This window comes from Apostichopus japonicus, chromosome 15 (assembly GCF_037975245.1).
Source record: "Apostichopus japonicus isolate 1M-3 chromosome 15, ASM3797524v1, whole genome shotgun sequence".
Classification (NCBI taxonomy): Eukaryota; Metazoa; Echinodermata; class Holothuroidea; order Aspidochirotida; family Stichopodidae; genus Apostichopus; species Apostichopus japonicus.
In genome coordinates, this window is record NC_092575.1 from 12,859,616 (window position 1) to 12,884,578 (window position 24,963).

The 24,963-nt window shown below is 37.4% G+C and overlaps 1 protein-coding gene across 8 annotated transcripts in view; it reads left to right on the top strand.

Moving 5' to 3' along the window:
- The window catches only part of LOC139980500 (RIMS-binding protein 2-like), a 192,495-nt gene that overhangs the window by 14,917 nt on the left and 152,615 nt on the right, over positions 1-24,963 (top strand). For 7 of the 8 annotated variants that reach the window (XM_071992160.1, XM_071992161.1, XM_071992162.1 and 4 more), the window contains exons 3-6: positions 12,375-12,521; positions 13,987-14,088; positions 17,809-17,964; positions 22,159-22,392. In XM_071992160.1, the coding sequence (XP_071848261.1) occupies positions 12,375-12,521; positions 13,987-14,088; positions 17,809-17,964; positions 22,159-22,392 (639 nt within the window). The remainder of the gene's footprint in view (positions 1-12,374; positions 12,522-13,986; positions 14,089-17,808; positions 17,965-22,158; positions 22,393-24,963) is intronic. The other variant, XM_071992159.1, reaches the window with a different exon arrangement.

The following is a 24,963-nucleotide window of genomic DNA, read 5'->3' on the forward strand; positions in this document are numbered from 1 at the left end:
AACGTCAGGTCGAAGGACCTTAGGCACAGCTAGTTGCTTAATTACCCTATCCGCCTGTGAAAGATTTTTAGCTCGACGGTAAAATAAATGATAAAGAGTGCCATCAAGACACACATATTGTTCAGCTTCAACAACAACTTTTTTAGCTACTTTCTGGTCCTCAGGTAGCTCACCTGTTTCTAAATACTTAACCAAATAAGAAAAGTCTGAGCACTCCCTCTGAAATGATTTAACAGCCACAGGATCAATATCTGGCTTCTCTGAAACAGCTCCTACAGAAGGTACACTAGGATTGCTAGCATATTCAATGTGATATTCTACAGTGGTATCCTGATCAAGGTGACTGGTCTTAGTTTGTTCAATGCACATTCCCTCAGCCTTTGATGGAATTTGTTGTGAATCATAGCTTCTCCTAGAAAGGGCATCTGCATTTTGGTGTAGTTTTCCTGCCTTGTGTTCAATAGTGAAATCATACCCTTGAAGCGCTATAGACCACCTAGCTAAACGACCATTAGTCGCATGTGAAATTTTATGTAACCACTTAAGAGCTATATGATCAGTCAAAACAGTAAATTTGTTGTTAGCTAAGTACGGACGGAATGACTGAATTGCTTCAATAAGAGCAAGGCACTCTCTTTCTGATATAGACCATTTCTTTTCCATTTTGTTAAGAGATCGTCCGCCATAGGCAATCACACGTTCCCTGTTACAACTATCACGCTGTCCAAGAATATAACCGATGGCACTCCCTGAGGCATCAGTTGAAACAATGAAAGGTTTAGACATACTAGGATAAGCTAGTATGGGTGGGGTGGTTAAAGCATGTTTGAGACTTTCGAAGGCATCTTCACATTGTTTAGACCAGGTGAAGGGAACATCCTTTTTTAGGAGGTTGTTTAGTGGGGCAGCAATTTTGGCAAAACCGTGTACGAATCTACGGTAATAATTACAAAGGCCAAGGAAACCTCGTAAAGTAGAGACATCCCGAGGACAAGGAAATTGAGAAATGGCCTCAGTTTTAGAGGGATCAGCCTGAACGCCATCTTTTGTGATGACATGTCCTAAATAAGTAACTTTCTGTGCAGCAAAGTCACATTTAGAAGGTTTGAGTCTCATATTGGCAGTTCGGAGGCGGTGAAAAACATCCTGAAGATGGTCTAAATGATCCTGAAAATTTTTGCTTAGAATAAGGATGTCATCAACATACACAAGAGCATGTTTCCAATTCAAGCCTCTTAGTACTTCTGCCATGACCAATTGAAATGAGGCAGGTGCATTCATTAAGCCAAATGGGAGTTTTTTCCATTGGTAGACCCCATGATGAGTCACAAATGCAGCCTTATGTTTTGAGTCAGGGTCCATAGGGACTTGCCAAAACCCTGAAAAGAGGTCTAACACAGAAAAGATTTGTGCTTCAGATTCACCCACCGCATCAAAAACATCCTCCAATAGAGGTAAGGGAAAGTGCATTGGCCTAGTAACGCTATTGAGTTTCCTATAATCGACAGCAAACCTGTAACTGCCATCTTTTTTCTTGACCAGAACAACAGGACTCTGCCACTCTGAAATGCTGGGCTCAATTATACCATTTTGCAGCATATCATTGACCTGTTTTTCAATTTCGTCTTTGATTTTAGGGGTCGTGCGGTAAAAACGCTGTCGTTGGGGAGGTGCACTCCCTGTATCAATATTGTGATGGTAAAGATTAGTTTCACCAAGTTCAGACAGGTCAGTGGCAAAAACATCACGGTTCTTGCCGATTAAAATAAGAAGCTCTCGTTGTTGTACCTCAGAGAGATCAGAAGTTGCTAAATTTATACCCATATCCTGAGCTAAGGTGACGTATTGGTCATCATCATCAGGAGAAGTCTTATCGAACAATGACGAAATATTAAAGTCGGACAGATCAGGCTCAGAACCCGAAAAGTCACGAATGTCCTCATATTCATGTGCATAAGCAACGGTAGTCTTGACAGGAATACACACAGCAGAATTAGTGGGATTCATAAGCTTAACAATAACACTAGAATTGGCAACTGAGCATACAGACCTGGCCGTGAAAATATTGAACTTACTAGCTAAAGACGATGCTGGCTCTAAAAGGCAAACACTATGGGAAAAGTCAGGGTTAATAACCTTAACAGGGCAAATAACTTCAGTTTTTGCTGGGACAGTAACTGAAGTCTGCAATCTTATAACTTCATGTCGTTCACGATCAGCCTGAAGGAAAGACACTTCGGTCATACCATCATGAAGAGATAGGCAATGGTTGTGAAGATCAATGGAAGCCTTATTTGTCGTTAGAAAATCTAGACCTAGTATAAGTGGGTGGTGCAGTCTTTGAAATACATAGAATGTCTGATATAAGCACAGCTTGTTAATAGTAACAGGCAGATTGATTGTCCCAAGAACAGTGTGAGTTTCACCACACACCCCTTTAATATGACTAATGGTAGAGTCACCAAGTGTAGACACTTTGAGAATACAAGATCTCTGTATGAGAGACAGAGATATACAAGAAATGGAAGCTCCTGTGTCAACAAGGGCTTTAGAAGTACAACCATTTAGGGACACATTAACCAAATTCTTTTGAAGTGGGGTCACTAAAGTCACAGAGGGCGTGGCAGAAATGGCTGCTACAGAGTCCCTACAAGATGCCTCACAACAGTAACTATTCACAGGGGAGGAGGGCCTGTGTGACAGTAATTGCTATTGGGGCTGTTGATCATTCTGGTGCTGCCCAGAAGATTGGAGGAAGGGGTTGGTTGGGTAAAAGGGGGGTACATAACGGCCAGACCTACATACTCGAGCTATATGTCCTAGTTTACCACAGTTGTAACAGCTAAGATCTTGAGCATGACAATAAGACCTTAAGTGACCGTACTCACCACACCCAGAACAAGCACGCTGTGTCTGTGATGGTTGACGATGCCAAGGACTCGGGCTATCCTGTGATGGAGGGGAAGATTTCTGCCAGGTCCGTCTCCCCTGTTTTTGCGGAGATGGTGGTGGTTGACCTCTCCTTCCACCGTGAGACTGGTCCAGTGAGGCTGCATTTACCGTAGTGGATAGGGAATGTAACCGATCTGCAAAGCTCTCCTGGGTTGTGGTTAGCTGTTGGAGCTGGTCTGCTAATCCTTGGACAGCCATCAACACTTCTTCCTGTCGTGACGAATCCACAGAAGTGGCGAGTTGGTTTGCCGCCCTACGTATTTCCTCGACAGTGGTAGGGTCTTTTTGTAGGACAAAGGGCCTGATGTGGGAAAGTAGGCCTGCCAGAGTAGCCTGGACAATTTGTTCTGACGAGAGAGATAGATCTGAACCCCTCATGCTCATCCTAGATGTAAAATCGTTAACAGTTTCAGTTGGTTCCTGTTTAGCTGTAAAAAACGAGCTTAGTCTTTGCCAAGTGGGCACCACATCCTGAAAGCGTAACAAAAACGCAGCTTTGACTTGTGTGAAGTCTTTCCTGACAGAGTCATCAAGACAAGTAAACCAATCCAAAGCAGAATCTCTAAGGAGTAGTCCAAACATAGCTAAGGCATCTTCATCTTTACAGCCTTTAAGTGTTACAAACTGGGTTAAGCGAGCCAGCCAACGCTTGGCATTTTCTGTAGATAACCCATGATAAGGGGTGGGTGCAATTGCTGGAACAGTTGAAGCCATTGTGAAACGAGTAGATGAACGAAGGAAATACGGAGAACGTGTCATGTAAAACTTAAAATAGGAATTTTTGCTCCTCCACCAAATTGTCACAGCGGTATGTGAACAAGAAAATAAAGGCACAAACAAGTAGTTGAGTTTAATGCAGAGTATATTGTATCTTCCTTGGCTGGATGTATGCTACTCAATACAAATGGTGAAAGTTGCATCTTATATACTCTTTTACAATGGATTACAAGAGGATGGGACAGGATGTTACTCTGTCTACATAAACAGTGGTTAAGCTAGTGTGAAGCTAACCACACATCCTGCTGAAGATTACATAATAAAAGGTGCACAAACAGGTGTAGGGTTTTGGTTGTAGAAAGTTACACTGGAGGTTACAGTGTGGATGATCTCTTGTGATAACAGTAAAATGCTCTCTGTTATAATATTAATGGTGAATAACTTGATAATATGATCCTACTATATGGCTACTACCAAATAAAAACAAGTCAAGATATTGAGGAGTATCCAGTTAAGTGTATATTACATGGCTTGGTCAATTTATTTAATATTACTGTACAGTAAACTGTACAGTTACAATTAAACCAATGGAAGCAAATTCTGCCAGATCATGGATAATCAGAGATAAATTCTGAGCATTAGAAAAGCTTCATATTTAATTGAAATGCACAGTATACAACCATGGATGATTGTGTATAATTTCTCCCTCATCTGCATGCATCTGGTTGGCATTGTATCTTTATGCAGTACTATGAATAACATAATATACCATAGTTTGAAAATATTCAGTTCTCAGCAATTTGTTACATATTTAGGACTGCAGGAAGATGAACAGCTTTCTGAATTACAAGTGAATTAAAGTTGAAAGAAATATAGATACATGCAGGCTTGTAATACATGTGCAAAATTCATTTCTGCAAGAAAAAAGTTAAATTCATAATTCTCTGCTCTATTGAATTTGCATTTTCGTGGTATTTGTTTCTTTTTTTTGACAAAGGTAAATTTTAATATTGAGCTGGTGGTTTCGTGTAGGGTTTAATTGATCGTCAGTTTTTCTGTAAATTTTTTGAATTCTTCATTTCAATTTTGGCGGGTTATAGTAGATATTTCAGGTTTTAATTTTGGGTATGAAGAAGTCTTATATATGTACATCAATAGAATTGTCTGACAAAATTTCAAACTTAAATGCCAAATTCACTTCCCTTTCTCCCTCTCCCCGCCCCCGCCCCCCCCCCCCTGATAAAAGGAAAAAAGAAATTATATTTTACCTCTAATTTCAAAAAGTCTTTAAAATTCAGCATCTGGCTACAGTAAAATGTCAATCTGACATGTAGAGCTTTATGCATGATGTATATATAATTTTAATTTTAATTTTAATTTTAATACATGATATTAATACAAACTCAAGTTTTACTCAGTCAGTTTACTATATCGTAATAATGCTGTCTAAAAGTCTGTAGATCTCGTGATTTTGAACCCATGCAATGTGATAATATGACAGCACTGATAGTGTTTCAACCACTACCTGTAGAGTACAGATTTCATTTTAAGTTTCAATTGGAAGTATTTTTAGGATCACTGAGGTGAACGTCATGGTGAGTTCGGTCAGATGTTAAATATAGATGATTTAATATTGCTTGTTATAGCCTATATAGAGATTTTATTCTCACAAATGGGTTGCCATGGATAGTACCATAAACAGGCGAATGTTTTTTTTTTATACCAAAGAGATGTGTTGTGGAATGTATCAGGATAAATTGGGTTATTCTGATAGTTACTATGTAGTAGGAAAAAAAAAAAAACAATGAAGGCCTGGAGCTATACTGTACATGTTTTAGACATTTCCTAGTGGTATGTATGTACAGTAGGTTTAGTTTCCAAGTCATTGGTAGAGCTGCATATATGTCTAGGCTAATAAATAGTTTACAAGAAATACATTAGGAAAACTTAAATGGTATATATGTATGCATACATACTGTAGTCTGCCTGTTACATGGACAATAAGTACTGTACAGTGGAATTATAATACATGGTGCAATGTCCTACACTTTTGCTAAAGTTTTACATAAACCATTAATGCATTGTAATTAGAATATATGCAGCAAGTTTGAGGTTTCAGTGTGAACTGGTAACATTTCAATGTGTACTCTGTAGCTCTGTAATATACACTGTCAGCGACACTACAGGTCAACGACCTTAACTGAACCTACTAGAAACAGTTCTCGTAGAGAAGTTTCATCTGTTTGAATCTGACTGCATTGGTGGCTACTGTACCTACCTATCCCGTATATATGCAAGAACAACAGTACATTTTACAATTTGGTACATCCTACTGTATATACTTAGTTTAAAAGCATTCGGCATTGTGGTAAATTTATTAAAGATAAAATGAGGCCTAAAATGTTGCAATGAATTTTTTTCCTATTTAATCACTGGTTTGAATTTTAATTTGCAAGGTAAGTCTCTCCATGTAAATATTGAAATCGGATCTGCAGATTGTACCAAATTGAGAGAAAATGAGTATTATACATGAAGAACTTTATGTGCCAAAGTAAACAATTTGGAATATTATAATAGAGTTGGCATATGTTTGTTAAGAACAAAGTCCATTATCAGTTATATCTGTGTGCATGAAATCTCTTCACACAAACTCTTGAAAATAGGTTTCGGTCATACATGTTCCTTCATCTGTGCATTGTTCTCAAATACTTGACATTTATATCAAGACATACATACATTTAAGTAGTTTGAAATGTCATGTACCTGTACGGACCTCCTTTCGGGAGTTCGAACCCTATTGTATTTATATTACAGTATTACAGTACGTGTGTTAACTTGACACAAGACATAAGAAATTGAATTTTGTTCATCATTATATATATTAATAATTATGTAGCTGCTTGTGAATATTATACAGGAATTATACCGCAGTAGGATACTGTATATGCAGGTACTTCTTTTGCGGTTGACAGAAGATAATCATATTTACAAACTTGCTACTAGTGTACAATATGCTATACATCAGTTAATAACCATTCCAATCATTAAAAAGGTAAGTCTGATTTCTACAGTATCGGTAAGTCTGATTTCTACAGTATCTACGGTATATATATCTGGACCAGGTACTAGTTTAATCTGTTAACTCTCATACATTGCAGGAACATACAATTTGTGTCGATACTTACAGTAGAGAACAAAATTTTCGATCAGCGAGATCATATTCCTTCAGTGAGATCTGCTATCTATGGTATATCTAGGTATTAGTTTAATATGTTAACACTCATACACTGTAGGAACATACAATTCTGTGTCGATATTAATTAGAGAACACAATTTCCCCATCAGCGAGATCATATTCCATCGGTGAATCCGTCCAGTATTAGTGATTTTTCATTTTATTTTATTTACCCGTGGACCCAGGGCAACATTTTTTAAGGATTCGTATCTGGTCATGTCCCTTAATTTAGACAATCAAGCCTTACCAATTGGTTAATTATCCGAACAGATAAATGCGTCTATATGGTTTGAGTGATGCTTTCCTTTAATATGTTGGTATCAAAGAATGTTAAAAGAATTAAATGGAACTGTGTAGGGCAAAGGTATCCAGAGTTGTCTCTGCAGCTTTTGTATTAGTATCACAACGGACATCTTATCGGATTTCTGGCCAGTCCTGTCCGCGATTTCATCCTGGCAGGAAGTCGCTACATCAGACAAAAAGTCAACACCACAGTAACAAAAAACCACCTTCATATTGGGTGCAATGAATCAGAATTGTTTAAGTATATTGGTCTTCATAAGCAGTCCACGAAAGCTGGTATTACATACCACCGGGAAAACTACTATGCCAAATCCCTACTGCCAATAGTCATCAGCAAAGATACACAGAGAGAAGGAGGCTAGTCTAACATCAGAGGAGTTCAACTCCATGCATTCTAAACTCTAGGCCAACTGATCATGTGGATTGCCAACCAAACCAGACCCGATCCACATACTGTGTGACACCTGTTCACTAAAGAATGGTAATGTTTGCAATAAGATCGTTCGAGGTGTTCATTTCGAAACTGTCGATCTTTTCATCTTAAGAACCGCTACACAGCGAGCAAATTTGCAGCGATTACATGGATCGGGTGAAGCAAAAGCCCAAGTGGAGCTACCTGTCCCACCAAAGAGGGAGCCTCATCTCATGCTCATCTGGAACTTCTTGAAGGAGGACTCTTTCAAACTTCACAACTAAAGTCAGTGACAATCAACCAGCTTGCATGGGGTCAAGCACTGATGTAGAAAAACTTTCTGAGTGCTCAGCCTGATGCTTCTCTGAAATATATTTTTTGGGTTCTAGTTTTTCCTAAATTATGTGTTTGTTGTACTATATGGCAGTCTTGACATCAGGCCTCGACAAATACTGTCGCCAACTCGCCAATGGCGAGTAGAATTTTGCGACTGGCGAGCAAAAAAATGCATTACGCTCGACATTTTTGCGAGTGGCTCATCTGCTCACTGCCTTTATACGATAGGCTCACTATTAACTTGTGAGCCAATCAACAACAAAGGCCTAAGGCTATTGCGCAGTATATTTAGTAGTGACATATTTGTTATCCGTATTTACTTCGTTCCCCACTTACCTGTCTCCCCACAACCTATGCACCGCATTCTACCGCGTCTAGAATGCCCTGGTAATCTTTTAACACTGTACACCCTAACTGGCCCTAATGGCCTTCCTTCATTTTTCTACCCACAAAGTGTCTCACTGTGCTTTTCGGAGTTAGAAAAATTTTCGCGAAATTCGCCCGGATTACGTTGGATTTATACTCTAGAAGTTTCCTATCAGGACTTCTGCACTTCCAAGGATCTTTTCCAGCCTGATAAGTATCCTTTTCTTGTAGGGAAGGGTGTTTTTGGGGGCTGTTTTTAGTGTACACTCTCGCCCATGCGTTTGTTTTTTCTTACGTAACGTGACATATTTGTTATCCGTATCTATGATTTGTTATTTGCCTCATTGTCTATTTATAAGGTTCCTGCCTTCATAGCAGCTGTTACTCACATTTGCATATATAAAGATCTTTGTCACTGACTTGTTGTTTAATTAGTAAATTACTATTAAATGTGAGCAGCTTTCTGTACAGTACCTACTGTACTGTACGACATGTTAGATCTGTTCCAATGTATTAATTTTCAACTGTCGTCAGGTTCAGAAGGTATTTGCAATTTTCATTTCCATAATTTTAATGCAAGTAAAGGGGGATAGTTATATAAAAACCAATCGAAACATAATATTTAATGAATTGTTCATCAATCCAGTTAAAACAACATTAAGCAGGAACTGTTGGTAGTAATTGCTCAGTTGCTTTGACACTCAAATTTGTAAAACAAAGAAAAATATATATGTGTAAGTTTAGACTCAGCTGTTTGACAGATCTAAATTTTTAATTTTTTCGCATGGTCTGTGCCAGGTGTGACTCTACATCAGCCAAAATTGAAAAAATCAATACAAACAAATCATTAATCATAGTTTGCGCGATTACCAACTTGCTTCCACCAAGAGCTGCAAAGAGTAACGCCTCTTTGCGTAATCTTTTGTTTTGTGTTATTATTCAAACATCAGTGCACCATCGTTATTAATCAATACTTTTTGAAGAGTATGTTGCAAAATTTCGAATTTATTGAACTAAACTTTAATAGATCTATGACTTTAATACTTCAAATGAATATATATGTTGAAGTCTGCCGTTTCTGTTCTCGCATACACGTGTGAAATTGCGGGCAATTTTAACTTACTGCAGTTTGATTGTATTGAAACGAACATTTTTCTAACAAAACATGGAAAGCTTTTCCCTCGTTATCTATTTAATGTATCAAATTATAAAACTAATCAGGCCAAAAACAAATCTTTTTTTGCGGTGCAGAATAGTATTAATTTGAGCAGACACTCTTGGCATTGCTTTCATTATTGGTATGATGGCCATGTTAGCAGCATATAGACAATGATTTTTTTTTTTGGAAACAGTTTTTTGTAATAAAATTTCTTTGTAAGAAATGTTCTGCTTTGTTAAGGATATATATATATTGTGAAGGATTGCATATGTTTGTTTGTGGAAATGTATTTTCCTTCGAATATAGCCTTAACTTTTTAGGTACCTTAACTGTGATAATAATGAAGGTAGAGTAATTGTTAAGACCTCTAAGTGTTGAACAACAACTACATAGTACTGCACAATACAGTCGTAACACAGTACTGTACGTTTCACCATGCAGAACCAGAAATAGGTGATTTGACATGGAACTAATTCTATTTTTTTAAATTTCATTTCGTACCAGTATACCAACCATGAATTCACAAGATAATAATAAACGTAGATGAATTGTAAAGACCTCTAAGGTTTGAACAACAAAGTCTACACAGTACTACACAATACAGTGGTAACACTGTAAGTTTCACCATGCAGAACCAGAAATAGGTGATTTGGCATGAAACTAATTGTTTTGGGTTTTTTTTTCCATTTCAAACCTGGATACCAACCATGTATACTGTAATACTGTATCCCTCTTGAATACAAAGAAAATGGGACATTTGCATAATTGTATTTCATATTATACTGCATGCGATATAAACCACAAAATTCAATTGAACTATGACAATAATTTTAAAGAGACATTTTTCAACAAAAAAAAATCAAAGCTTACTTTTTTTTTTTTTCCCTTAAATTTATATGATGACTGTGCAATAATGAATGTCATGCCATGATCACATATTACATGAATCATCACATGTTGCAATTTGCACTGTCTTTTCAATGCAGAGACTAATATCAATATCAAAGAATTGAAGAGCTTGTTTGGATTGGTTGTGTGCCAGACATTTGAAAAATTAAAACAAATAGTGATATATGGCATAATTTTATCTACAATCTAGTGATTGTCTCTTTTTCGAGAGTGTTATTTGCATACCAGTTGGGTGTGATGCCAGTTATTTATTCCTGTTTTATAGATTGTGGGATACCACTTAACTTCACTCCTACCTTACCTTTCTCATCGTAATGAGCACTCCTGTCTTCTCAGCACTTGAAAGCTACAAACATTTGCAACGTTTCATGTAGCACTGCGACGCTGGTTGAAAGCTTTGGAAGCATATTTATGATCAATAGGAGACAACTGTTGTATTCTGTTTAGTTGTAATTGATAACGAAAACTTTGCATTTTCTATATATTAATAAAGCAAAAACTAAGAGAAATGAAGTATACAGGCAAAGCCATTTGCATCATTCTTGTTCAGTGTTAGCCCTACACTCCTCCCCCCCCAAAAAAAAATATATATATACTAGAAAATTTAATACCAGCATGGTCAAAGTTCAAGTCATTTTACTATCACGCACAAAGTATTTCTACAGGTGTACCTCATACACCGAGACATTTAATACTCGTCATATGTAATACTTCTGAAAAGGTTGGGAACATATATTTGGATGATCTTGACCCTACAGCTAGGACAGGACTTCTGGAAACTTTAATTGAAAACAAAAGTTGAGCAAATATGCTTCAATTTGGAGCTACTGTAGCATCGATAACCAGTACACCATGTATCATTGTTACACATACAATTACTAAAGATCAACGTACATTAAAAGAATATTCTACTGCAAAGACAACACGACCGATTACTGTACATGCTCTTTAGGACCTTGAGGGAGACATTTATTGGAATTGAATTGCTCAGAGTATCATGAGACCCAAAAAGGGTATTAGTTTGAATTCTCTGGTGTGTCGTCATCTTTAATAATTTCAGAGATATATAGCTGTCATACGTACCACATAAACGACACGTTCAGTTAGGTCGTAAATTGCAAATCTTCCTTCTTTTGAGATCATTTTGTTACTGCGATTGCTACATTGTTTATCCTGTTTGCTGTACATGTATAAAGAGGTACAGGACTAATTGTACACAGTACAGTAATTCTACCTCAGGTACTATTTTCATTATTCTTGTATCGAAATTGTCTCAAGACTGAATCATTCCCTTTGTGATATCACTATATCTTACTACGGTATGATTTTGAGGCCCTTACAGCAGTCTGCAGATTCTCTGTACATAATATTTAATAAAGAAAGATGTATAGATCTAGAAATCTTGTACACTGTTGATGAACAATTTTCACTAGTGTTGAAATGAGAGCCGAGTAGTGCAATTACTGTATGAACTCAACCATACCGCCCTCTAAAACTTTAAATCAATTGGACATTTTCTTATTCAGGAACACCAAGCATTAAGCCTTTAACCCTGGTAGCATTTTTGTTCTTCATACATGTCTAATCAAATGAATGAACAATTCCAAGAAAAACTTGGTGATGATATTACTTTGGGTTATTTTTTTTTCAATTAAAAGGGATTACATATTTGATATTTATGTATATATGTTCTATTTTATTTATTTCATAAATTTGTAAAACAGTAAAGAATCTTTTGAGCTACTGTAGTCCTTTGAAAACTAATGTTTCACAGATAGAAGTTTCCCATGCATTTGTTTAAATTCCATTATTGCTTTAAAGTTAAATTTTATAATTTAAAGTTTAAATCTTGAACAAAAAATAAATTGAGGTGAAAGAAGAGTGATGTGACGGTATTAAATGGTTAACCTTCCTATGTCTCTATCCAAACCAACCTTGCATAATTTTAATTTTTTATTTTGCACGTTTTCATAATTTTGTTGTAGATGCCCCAGCTGACAGAAGGCGACATTTGCGACGATGTCAAGAAGGGTGAGCTGTCTCCTGAAGATAACAAGGTAAAAGAAGAACAAACCAGCTCCAGTAAGAAAATACAGAAACAATCATCAGGAGAACAGACTGATTCAATAGATGTGAGTCATTGTGGAATTTCTGTAAAATTTCTTCATCTAAACATGCCCTTAAAGGCATTGAAGACTTGCCCCAAACCATGTGTCGCCCTCAGAAAAAAAAGATAACTTTCCATTGCTTGCAAGTGAAGTTTTCTACTTGTCGCTACAAAATGCAGACAGTAATGATACCTTGTTATCTTTATCTGGACCTGAGATGTCTAGCGCTGCTATTTACACTGTGTTGTGGGTATTGACAGTAGCTGCATGTATTGACTGTACACTAGTGTCTAATTACCGACAGAAGCAAGCTGCGTGTGTATTTTCTGGGATCGATGGTGGTGTCTAACACTTCTGTTACACCTCATTCGAAACTAGGTCAGATTACTGGCATCAGACGTTTTTTTGTGCTTGAGTCTTTACTCCCTTTAATATCGACCCATACTACAAAAGTTGGGATTGTATACTACCACTGAGTCCCTCATCCCTAACCCTGTCCCTCACAACCCACATCCAGGCCACACGATAGATTTTCTCATTTACTTCACTCCTCTGTTACCTGTCTCCATCCTAATTATATGCACAAGTTTAATCTGCATAGGTAGATTAAGTGCATATTTATAGAATGGAGACAGACCTGTTAGTATCATCGTTCGTAAATCCCCAAACCAGTAAGTTTTGGGGATTCCTTCAGAAGTGTGTTTTAGTGGGGTGGTATTGTGATCTTTAACACATTTTCTTGGTTGGGTATTTGGGTAAGTGCCCTGTTTAATGTAGAGAGAGGCATAATGGGTCATTGTTGGTAACAAAAAGCAGTTAGTTTTGTCATATGTAAACTATACTGACAATTTCAAGTGTGAATTTCTGTCGAGTTAGGTAGAAAAAGACAGGAAGAAAAATATAACAAAATTGAATGAAAAAAGAATGAAACATTTAAGACATACATTTGAAGTTAAGGAGAGGTAATGTAAACAGCATCACTAGGATTACTGCAGCTACAGTTATAGCCCTTTTCCTTGTTTATAATTTTTTTTAATTCCCTTCTTCATTCAGGGCCACAAGTAGACCCATTTAGCTCTGATTCCTTACTCGAAATTGAGTGTCAGCGTATCTGAAGCTTAATAACCCAAAGTGCATTTGCGTAGTGCCTGTAAACAATCATGTATTTTACCCAACTTTATCTTAAATAAAAATAATTGCGAGGATGTTGGGTATAATATACTGTAACATACTGAATCTTACCAGTGGTATTTAATAATTACTTTATAGTTTAAAACAAATATTGCAGAAAAGTGATGTTCATTTGAAGAGATTCAGAAGTTTTAAGCTAAATTGAGTATTAATTTGTCATAATTGATATGTTTATTGGGGAAAAGATAATTGGACAGATATGGAGTGAGAATTAGTGTTGAAAAAATGCCAACAAATAGTTTCTGATGCTCATTTTGTTTTCCCTTTCTTTTTGGGGGATTGTGACATGTTTTCTTAGAAAATTGAGGGTGAAACAAAAAAGCAAACTGGTGCAAGCCCAGATGAGGATGAAGCCGGCATGTCACCTAAAAGGAGGTCGAGGCAAAACTCCAAGAAAGAGGTAATATCATTAAGGGATTTTCTACTGGCTGAAGTTGATTGCATAGCAAAAACCTTTTTATCTTCAGCCAAATTGATATCCTCAAAGCATTTTGTATCACAAAAGGAATGATTTTTCAATTTTTGTGACATTTTTGAAGAATGCATCTGGCAACAGCAGAATGGAAAATTGTCATCTGGGCACTTTGGCTAATTTGTCATTCGTTAATCCACAGAGGAAAAGAATTATATATCTTCAAGGAAGATGTCTTCTGATGAATTTACAAAGTTCAAATTACAGAGGATGTTAAAAGCTTAGCCAAAATTCCAAATGTATCAAATTTCAAGGATTTAACAACAAGAATAATATCAATAACCTAATTAGTTAAGCATATTGAAGACCATTTTTGCCAAGGTGACATCAGACTCCACTATTGTTATCCAACTTCCTGGAGTAGTTGAAGATTTAGTCAGTCATAATAAATTACATTAAAACAAGGACAATTTCGAAATTTACAGTTGTGTTTATTCAAGTGGTTAACTTCATAGTACAAGTTTTTTGCACCCTCCCCCCCCCCCTTTTATACATGATCAGCATTCCATGTCACACACATTGCTGGGAAAGTGATCAGTAAATATCATTAGGTTATATTCCTCTGGAATTGTATTACAGTAACTTCTGTCCATAACGCTGCGATTCAATTAATACTAAAAAGGGTATGTTTTGGGTATTGTCATGGCAACACAGTTTTGCCATTGAAGACCGTAATTTAATGTTTAGAATAATAACAGATTTCCTATTATCAGTAAAACACTTGACGAATGATGTAATCCTTTTGAATGAAGACAAGCTTGATGAAGGTAATGTGGTATAGCGCCCTCACTTTTGTTAACTTTTTGCCTCCATGAGATACTTCCAAGTTTTTGATAGGTGCGTTCTTCTTGTGCTGCCCCTCTCATCTGTGCTGGCATAGAATTTCACAGATTTAACAACTAGCTAATACTTGCCAGTGCTTAAACATATGCTGGCAAAAATGTTTCCTTAATTGCAATACACATCAGTTACTGTACAGGTTTTGAGAGCAGGCCAATAATATTTGCTGATAACAAGCAGTTAGGCTTATGTTGGTTAGGTACAAGAAAGAGTAGGATGATAATGTCCACTAGCAGAGAACTATCAGTTTTTCTTCTACTGGTAAATGACAAAATTTACTTCACTCCTCTCCTACCTGTCTCAGTTCTACCTATGCACTTAATCTACCTTGCCTACAACAGTTCGTAACATTTTAGCATTGTGCCCCCACAGACCTTCTTTAGGGTCAACACCTACTGCCTCTTCCTTCCAAATCTACCATCCTCAAGGCTTACAACTGTTTTTTTCTAGTGTGATTAACATCCATTTAGTCAGTTAATAACCAACATTTTTCAGCCTACATCTATGTGTAGAAAATAATAATCAAACAGGCCTGTTAGTTTTCTTCGCCTGCACTTTACATACTACCGTATGTGGAACTGGAAGATTCTTCAAGTTCTTCAAAATTGAGTCGCAATTGAGGAAGTTTAGTTACTGATTGTTAATACCTTTAATTCCATAGACAGAAGTTACATCTCCAAAATATTGGGATTCATAAATGGGCAATTTGCCATTTGAAAGTATTTTCTGCATCTTTCAGTTTTAATTTTGCAAATGAAGATTGGAATCAAAAGCAAATGTTGAGTTGGCGAAACACTCAAGATAATATTTAAGTGATCATCAACTTCATCCAGGAAGTTTGTCTTATCGACAAAAAGTATCTCTGCTTGCTTGGATCATGGCATTCATTAAAGACAGTACTGGAAGTATGTTATTTCTCACTTTACCTGTCCTCACTCATATAACCTTACACACTCTGGGTAATCAACACATGGTCTTTAATATAGACTACAAGAAGAAGTGAAAATAAGGCAGTCCTTTTTATTTTTGATGGCACTGAAATTACTTACAATACACCTCGCCCAACTTGTGTCACCATAACATCATTAAGAATACAAGGTTCATTCAAAATTATGAATATTCAATGATGAATATATCAAAACTGCCAATGAACTCTCTGTGTTGTGAGTTTCACATTTTAGCATACATTACAAGTTTGAGGTCACAACATAGTCCCTTTAGCTTGAACTGGTAGAAGTTGCAGAAATAATGAGTGGTTTCTGTTCCAGTTTGCATTAACAAGACATGAAATGTGTGTGAACTTTGACCTTTTTAACTTGTTTGATCTATCTATCTATAAATAAATAACCTTTAACAGCAAATTGAATTTTCTGATAAACAGTCTCAGAGACAGATCATTTTCTGGACCAATTACTGTAGATTGTTTGTATTGTTTTTTGTAGTAAATGCAAGATTTCCTGCTATGGCAACAGTTTTGGACATGCCGTTTGTTGGTTTCTTAATTACACATTTTATGCCATTCAACCAAATGTCTAGAGGTGAAATGGTTATCTCGTTCTTTCATTTGGAATTCAAACAGATCAGAGAAATTTTATTTACTAAAGAGAATGAGTGGATTTTTTTTGGTTTTTCTTCTAAAGTTAGAGCTATACCTGGCTGTGGTTTTGGAATGAAAAGTGGAAATTGATATCGTAGGCTTCATGTGTCATATGAATAAGGTACTCAGTACATACTAAGTCTCAAGCTATAGGTTCACCCCCCCAGCCCCACCCCCACCCCATCCCAAACCATCCCAACCCCATCCCAAACCATCCTAACATGTTAAACTTACTATATGTTGCAGTACTATCTTCCTGTGGGTCTGTTATAACATTCTTTATTCAACAAAGCGCAACAAAATTAACGGTTACAAGAGTAACTGACACAATGTCCACTATGGAATACAAGTAATTTCAGAGCACGGTAATTTCAAACCAAGGTTTAAACTTACCCACCCACTCTTTCAGAGAGTTTGTTAGTTTGGATATATTAGAACTGGAGCATACTTTTGTATATTTCTCACTCTGACTGATGCACAGTAGGTAACAGATACAGTAAGTGGATGTACTTCGCTCCTCTCTTACCTGTCTCCCACTCCACATCTGCACTTCCCCATCTACCTCACTACGCAAATTGGAATGTTTTGGCACTGCGCCCGCCGCCCTCGCTCCCTGGGCACCGCCCACTTACACCTACTTCTGAATCTACCATTCAGGAAGAATGCTACGCATTTTTTCAGCGCAAATTGCTTTGACGTTTTCTATCGTTTGTTACGATTTTCGATCACAGTGGCACTATGACATCACAACATTTACAAAATGACAATTTTGAGGCATGACGTTTATACTTGGATATCTCCCAAATGGAGAAAGGTTTTAACTTGGCCGTTTCTAGGGAGTTCTGCGAAACAATATGTCATATATTTGACGATGGTTGGGTTTCTATATCTCCTTTAAAAGAAAGATGATACACTCTCCATTTTGTTTTCTTAAATTTATATAAATCTGAAAGATATATAGGCATTTCTAGTTTCTGGGAATTTGTGACATTTTTTTCTTCTTATAATGCTCAGTGCGGGATAACACGTTTGTCAATTTTTCTCATATGGGTAAACTTTGGCAATACAGTTAAAAGGCATTCTATTATAAAAGCATGCTTCATTCTGCCCCCTGGAAAGCGAAGTTATTTTTAAAATGCATGCAAGTAGATCAAAACAATAGGAAGAATCCCTAAACTATGTAAGTTTTCATCAGGTTTCTTCTCTTACAGATGAAGGCGCAGGATTCAGACAGTAACTCAGAGGCAGAGAGGCGGACGGGGAGCAAGATACAGAAACTCAGAGAGAGGAATGCAGAGTTAGCAGCGATGGCCAAACGACTGGAGGAGAAGGCTAAAGAATTACAGAAGCCCATATCAAGCAGGAAGGTTTGTTCATACCTGATCTCCATTAATTTATAAAGTTTCCTTTATTCCCCATCTTTATCTGAGAATTCCATGAACATGCACGATCTCAATCAATCTTGCATTACAAGTAGCGGTACCAATTTTTGTCGAATATTTACTATGCTTTTATTTATATTCATCTGTTTTATGGAAACGTTTTCTCTGGTTTCATAGCATAGATTCTGTTCATTGTGCAGGACTGGTGCTTATTAATTAGTTGCATTTAAATCTTGCCTGTGGGGATCTCTACTGTATATTGAAAGAGAGCCCTCACTTTAAAAATCTGTTGCTGAGCCCTCCCTTAAATCTTGAGTAGGAGTCTTCTCTAGATCTGTGAAAAGTTCCAATCTTCTAATTGGTTTTCATTACTTTGTCACACTCTAGAGATTTTAGGAAAATTGAATAAAAGGAGGGGAAAAAATGACATATATCTGGTTGTTACAAGGCAATAAATCAAATGTGTGACTGATATGGCCATAATTTCATACCAGTTTGATAATACTTTCTGCCAGATTGATAGAGCATGGTTGTATAAACCAATCACCATGGTAACAGCTTCTTGAAGCATAAAAGTAATTAAACAGTGACTCACTTTCTCATAAGGGTTAGCATTTTTGTGGCCTAATTCCAAATTTTTGGGGAAATAAACTTGTATTCAGCATTGTATTCAATCTTTGACAACATTTATTAAAGACTTTCTGCTGAATGGAATTCCACTGGATTTAAGTTTCATAAAGGTTTCCCCTTATTTATTGCCGATTGATAATTTATGTGTAGCGGATTACAGCACAGGTTGTTTTGTGTCTCCATGGTTACCATTTCAATGGAGTAGACAAATTATTATGGAAGTGTCTGCTTCCAGTAATTAATAATCCCAATGCTGATCAAATTTTACTTAGACAAAAAATTATGTTTTACTTTTTTATCTAATGCTTCTGTAATGTGCAACACTTTTGGCTAATTCTTCCAGATTTTGCTCTCTTGTAGTACTGAGTATTTGATGATGAGATTGTTTCAAACATGCTGTATTTGACATATATACATTTCCTTTTTAATAGTCTGTTTAACTTTTAAAAAGTGACATGTCTTTTCAACGCATTTTTTTTTGGTTCTCTATGATCAAATCCCAAAAAGCAAACAAGTATCCTTACTCCGTACTCTGAGAGAAATTGAGATATTGACCTGGAGACATGATGTATTTCTGTTTAAAGATTGTAAACGAAATTAATGATTTAATGCTATATAATTGGCTTTGGTTTTAATATTTTCATTCCCCTCTCCTTCATTCCCCCCACCATCCATTTTTGTCTTTTTTCGTTTTTTGTCTCTAAATTTTTGTTTCTTGTCTTTTCTTTTGTGTCAGACCTCTAAGTAGGAAGCCCATAAACAATAACCATATCATTGTTTCCTTTGTATAGTAATAATACACCACCCTATTATATCCTACAGTATCACAGGAACATAATGGGGTCACTCTTAAATTGTGATCTACCTTCTGATACCCTTAAACTAATATCATCACCCCTCCCCCCCCCCTCCTCCTTCCAGCTCCTTTCATACCGGTCCTCTAATATCAAACCCAACTACCCATATCCTCCTATCGTATATCTTTTGTATCTTTCTACACCCACATTAAAACCAGATCTGAAAGTCACCCAGTGAATACTTAACAAATGGAAGTATTTGGATCAATAAAAGTTGTTTAGAGTATAGGACTTAACCCCTGTGGAGGGATGAAAAAGTCAATAAAATTAATTATTCAACAGTATTACAGTTAAGCGATTGGAAAGCAAAACATGAGCGGTGCCGTACCACCGTTTAGGATTGTACAAGGATTTACTGGGATGTATTGTCCAATTGGAACAGGAAATATCTATAACTGTTTGGTTGTAGTTTTCCATTTTAAACCTCTCTTGCAAGGACCCTATCTTGTGGGAACCAATTATTTGCTGGAATAAAGTGAATACATTTGTGTCAAAGTATTTTTCGTTGCTTGTGGGAATAGGATATGTTTGATGAGTTTCTGAGGAGTTGATTATCATGAAAGCCCTTTGGTTTATTGAAAAAAGAAATGAAGTTCTTTTTGGATGTATCAATTCTTTCATGCCCAAAACTGTCTTGAAGAGGATCTGCTTCTGAAGCTGAAAGAGAGATACCAACGGCAGATTGGATCATTTGCAGGTTATTTGTGAAGAGAATTTTTCTTTGAGAATTTTTTTTTCTCTTTATAACAATCCATCTGATGTGATTATTAAGCTTTGCAAAGAGATTTAATAATTTTGAGGGCGACTGCATCTCCCACATCAAAGACTGCATCAATAAATTAAAAGATGAGAATTAATTGACAATTAAGAATGAGATCACTACATGGAAAGATCGTGACATTGTTTTGAATTGCTTGTGTAACAGACGTCTTAAAATGCTGACGAGATGACGTCACTTCTTGGCTTCAGGCTTCCATTTGATTTTAACATCTTTCAAGATGATGTCAAATCCCCCGCCCCTGTTCCATATGAGCACCAGATGATCGGAAATCCAGCTCAAGAAAAATCTCAGTCGATTCATAATTTTGCAACTATTCCAGGAAAGCAGAATAATTCATACGATGGAATCAATGGCGTCTCCTTGGAGTCTTCCAAAACCTCCTTGCGTTCATCCGATGCGGTTTCGGTATTTGCAAAGAACGATGCGAGTGATGGAATGTCCAAGGTGGGTGAGAAATTGTCCATTCCAAGAACTTCAGTGACAGCCGAGTCAGATCCTCGTGGTCCCAGCAGAGGTGTTGAAATTGCTTCTAAAGATATCTCTGCACAGTCAACAACATCTTCAGTGTCGTTACCACCACATTTAGGTAATGTTAAGCATCCGCCACAGCTGCATTTGATTGGACATTCACAGAATGGAATGAAATTTAGAGATGGTGGTGCTGCCACAAACCTCGCATCTCCATATCACCATACCAATGGACATGCAGTAAACTCTGCCAGACGATCTCTCCCTGAGGTAACCCCATCAGTGGCTAAATCACAAGAGGCAAGGCAGAAAGGTGAACCAGTCATTGGCAAACAAGTCGATCGGCATCCTTCTAATCGACAGCAGCATGTTCCAACTTCCAGACAGTGGAATTCTGTCAACGGACAGTATCCGTCGGAACAGTTTGAACCAGAATATCCGGATTGCGATAATAAACTCGGACGAAATCGAGGTAAAAGTCGACCCAGATCCAGGCAAGTGACCGAGTATCCTACCGTCACATCTACCACAGCAAAAAATGGGCAAGTGACGACCAAGTATCCTGGCGTCGTATCTGTGACAGCCAGAGATGGTCAAGTGCCCAGTCAATATCCTTCTGCAACTTCTGTGACAGACAAAGATGTTCCTGTGGTTTATAGACATGGCTGTGTCACACCTCCAGCAGCGAAAGATACGCAAGCTGCCAAGCATCCCTCTGTCACATCTACGGCAGCCAAAGAAGACGTGATCAGACATCCTTCTGTCTCCTTACCAAAGGAAGGACTGACGAGCCATACCTTTCACAATATAATGCTTTCACTCTATGACATGAAGGTATACGAGCCTCATTACGTTACTCGCTGAAATCACGATTCGTCATGGTCAAAAAATGAAAGTTAAAGGATTAAGGGGATACCGTTGTTAGTGGGTTTATAAACCTGTCTTTCTTTAATTGATAACAACAAGTTACTTAAAATTCTGAATATCCAAATCATTAAAACTGATCCTGAACTTTGCATGTAGCTTTGCTGTGTGCTGATATTCCCATTATGTCTGTGTGAGTTCTGGGCATGATATCATGATTAAAATTTTAATGAGAGAGACAGAAGTAGAACCCCCTCTCCTCCTCCCCCTCCCTCATCCCCACCCCCACCCAGTACCTCTTAGATCACTCCCCATATAGCTGCCTCATTTCTGGAAGGTGACATTCATGTTCAGTTTGATTGTACAGTATAACATTACATTATAAACCTTTACTTTAGCATGATTTAAAAAGGTTTGACCTTCTGACCTATATATTAACTTTACCATCCCAGAGCTCAGCAGACTCTCCCCCCCCCCCTTCCCCAACCAGTAGAGTTGAAAAATTGATTTGCCTTGTCTTCTATTTATTTATATCTCTGTTGTGAACAACATCTGTTAAAATTTCTTTCCATTTTTCAGAGTGATTCATATTCTCCCAGGTCTGGTCCCACGTCACCCACCAAAAGCCCTTCACAACAAAATGGCGGAGACAGTCCAAGAAAATTGGGTTCTCCTGCTACAGAAAGAAGTCGCAACGGGTCTGCCTTTAGCAGTCCAAGGGACGTTAATGAGATACGCAGAAACCTGGTAAAACAAAGGTCAAAGGAATTGGCTGAAAGTGCTTCTAAACTCTCAAAGAACGAAGTTAATAAGGTTAGTCTGTTTTTTCTTCTAATTCTTCTACTTCTTCTCCTTTTTTTTTCCTATTGAAAAGAAGAAGAAAATAAAACATAATTCATTGTTGCAGATTGCATAGCACTTATAGTACTTATTTAAATATTATGCTCTCTGCACAAATGTCTCTGCTTCCATATAAATCCCAAAGTTTTGCATTGCCCCTGTTGGATTCAGATCTTGTATCAACAGGCACTAGAGATCCCCGTCTAAGATGAAATGAAATTATTTCCTGTTGTTCTCTAACCTTAAAAACCCTTCAAGGTTTTCAGTGTTACCTCTAAAATTATATTAGGTACTAAACTTACCCTACCTGATCTCAGATGTACTATACTGGATGACATTATGACACAGTGTAGATTATTTGCAGACACTGCAGGACCGTTCTATATTGGGACAAATGAAGGGATGGTCCCAATCAGGAAAAAAACACTTCAAGGGATAACTTGGGCATGAGCGACCGTTATATGCCATCATAGCATATTTGGGAGTGGGGGAGAGGGGGAGGGGGAGGACACAACTGATGACCTGTACATGGTGAGGACTTTCTATATTTCGATCACAAAGCACATAAACTCACTACAGTAGCAATGATAGGAGACACAAACCTAAATTATCATCTTTAACTTGTATATGTTCATCACGAACAACTCTCCCAAACGGCTGAGAAAAATCTAGCTCCGTTCAGGAGATAACCTAGCTTGGAACATGTATCTGAGGACTGCCATTTTGTGTTTGGGGTTGAAAGGGGGATACACCCCAATAGCCCCCTGGATGAGCACAGGGATAAACTGTTATCTGAGTATTGAGATTCAGCAGCATTGCTGCTCTAGTAGGATCCATATCCTTTTACTTTCTCTTGTTTTTTGTGTTGTTTTTTTTCACTTTTCATACTTTCAAATCAGAATGATAACAGGGTTGTCACTGACACCAATGCTGTCATGTTGTGAGCTTCTGTATTTGAGATTTAGTATTTGAACACCCCATCTCTATTTCAGCAAAGAAGTAAAGGAAAAAGATAAATAGTGAAAGCACATGATGATCGATGATGTCATATTTTAGACTTGTTCAAGTCTTCAGCCTTGTGGGTGAAGGACCATTAAACCTGTGATATCTCAGAAATCCAATAGGAAGTTTCTTAGGCAGTGGGTTCATCACGGTTATTTCTATCACATTGACCAATGATGGTGGTTGGGTGTGTGTGTCCTGACTGTGGAGGTGGGGTGAGGAGAGAAGGGAGGGAGGGGGTGGGGGATGGGGAAGTTATTCATCAATGTTGTCTCTATCACATTGACTGATGATGGTGGTTGGGTGTGTGTGTGTCTCCTTTAATGAAATTGGAGACTTGAGTCACTCGGGCGTTACAAACGCAGTATTGCCAACTCCGCCATTAGTCTTTTAATTTACATGATTTTCTCGCTATTTGTCGATTCTCTCTGAGGATTAGATTTCTCTCTGTGAGTCATAAAGCCGCTGTATGATTACTTTGCCCTCTTTCTGCCTCCATGCCCACCCCCCCCCCCCCCCCCCCCGTACTGTCTTTCTAGAAGATCAACGATTGTCAATTAAAGTCCCAGATTTGTACAATGCAGACTACAAAATTTGGTTTAAAGCAAAGAGTAGTAAAAAAAAATTCACAGATTGCCTCATCCGGGATGTTTTTCTGTTTGCCGTGAGTCTTATTTGCCTTTCTGGTTAGACTCCTATCTTCCAAGTTCACTAGAAACGGTCGGACCTGACACTATAGGGACGTTTATATGCGGCAATAACCTAATTATTTCGCAGAAGCAGTGCGCTTGTTTGCTCAACATTGATTGAAAATTTGCCGCTTCTTTTAATAGATTTCACAGCTCTCGCGTTAGCGAGGAAAAGATGTGTGCTATGAGATGCATTCACATTTTTTTCACAGTATATCAACCTTGTGTTTGCTGTATGACAAACTGTAGAGGGACTCTCCACCCCCCCCCCCCAACCCCACCCCTCATATGAGGATGTAGTACAGTACTTCATACAGTTTGGGTAAAGGTGAATTCAGGAAAATTAATTCACAGTAAAGATAATTTGTTGTGTAGCTGGTGAGGGGCATGGGTTCTTTCAATGTTAGTTCTTTAAGAACTCATGAAAAGTCTGCAGTGCTTACCTCAAAACAAATATCATCATTTTAACATATGTGGGGGGGGGGAATGTATTTGGTCTCCCACTCTTGCTGCATTTTTTTTTTTTTTGTGGCAAAATCAAACTTGTTGCTTAAAAGCTGCAGATAAAATTTGTTGCTAAAATCAACTACTAAACTACAACTTAAAATTTTGCGGGACAACATCTTTTTTTTTTCTTTGAATGGAATTGATTGACTTAAAGTTACAACCCAACTAGAATTGACTTAAAACTACAGCCCAACTAGATTGACTTAAACTTGCAACCCAACTACATTGACTTAAATTTACAACCCAACTAGAATTGACTTAGGTTGCAACCCAACTAGAATTGACTTAAAACTACAGCCCAACTAGATTGACTTAAACTTGCAACCCAACTAGATTTACTTAAGTT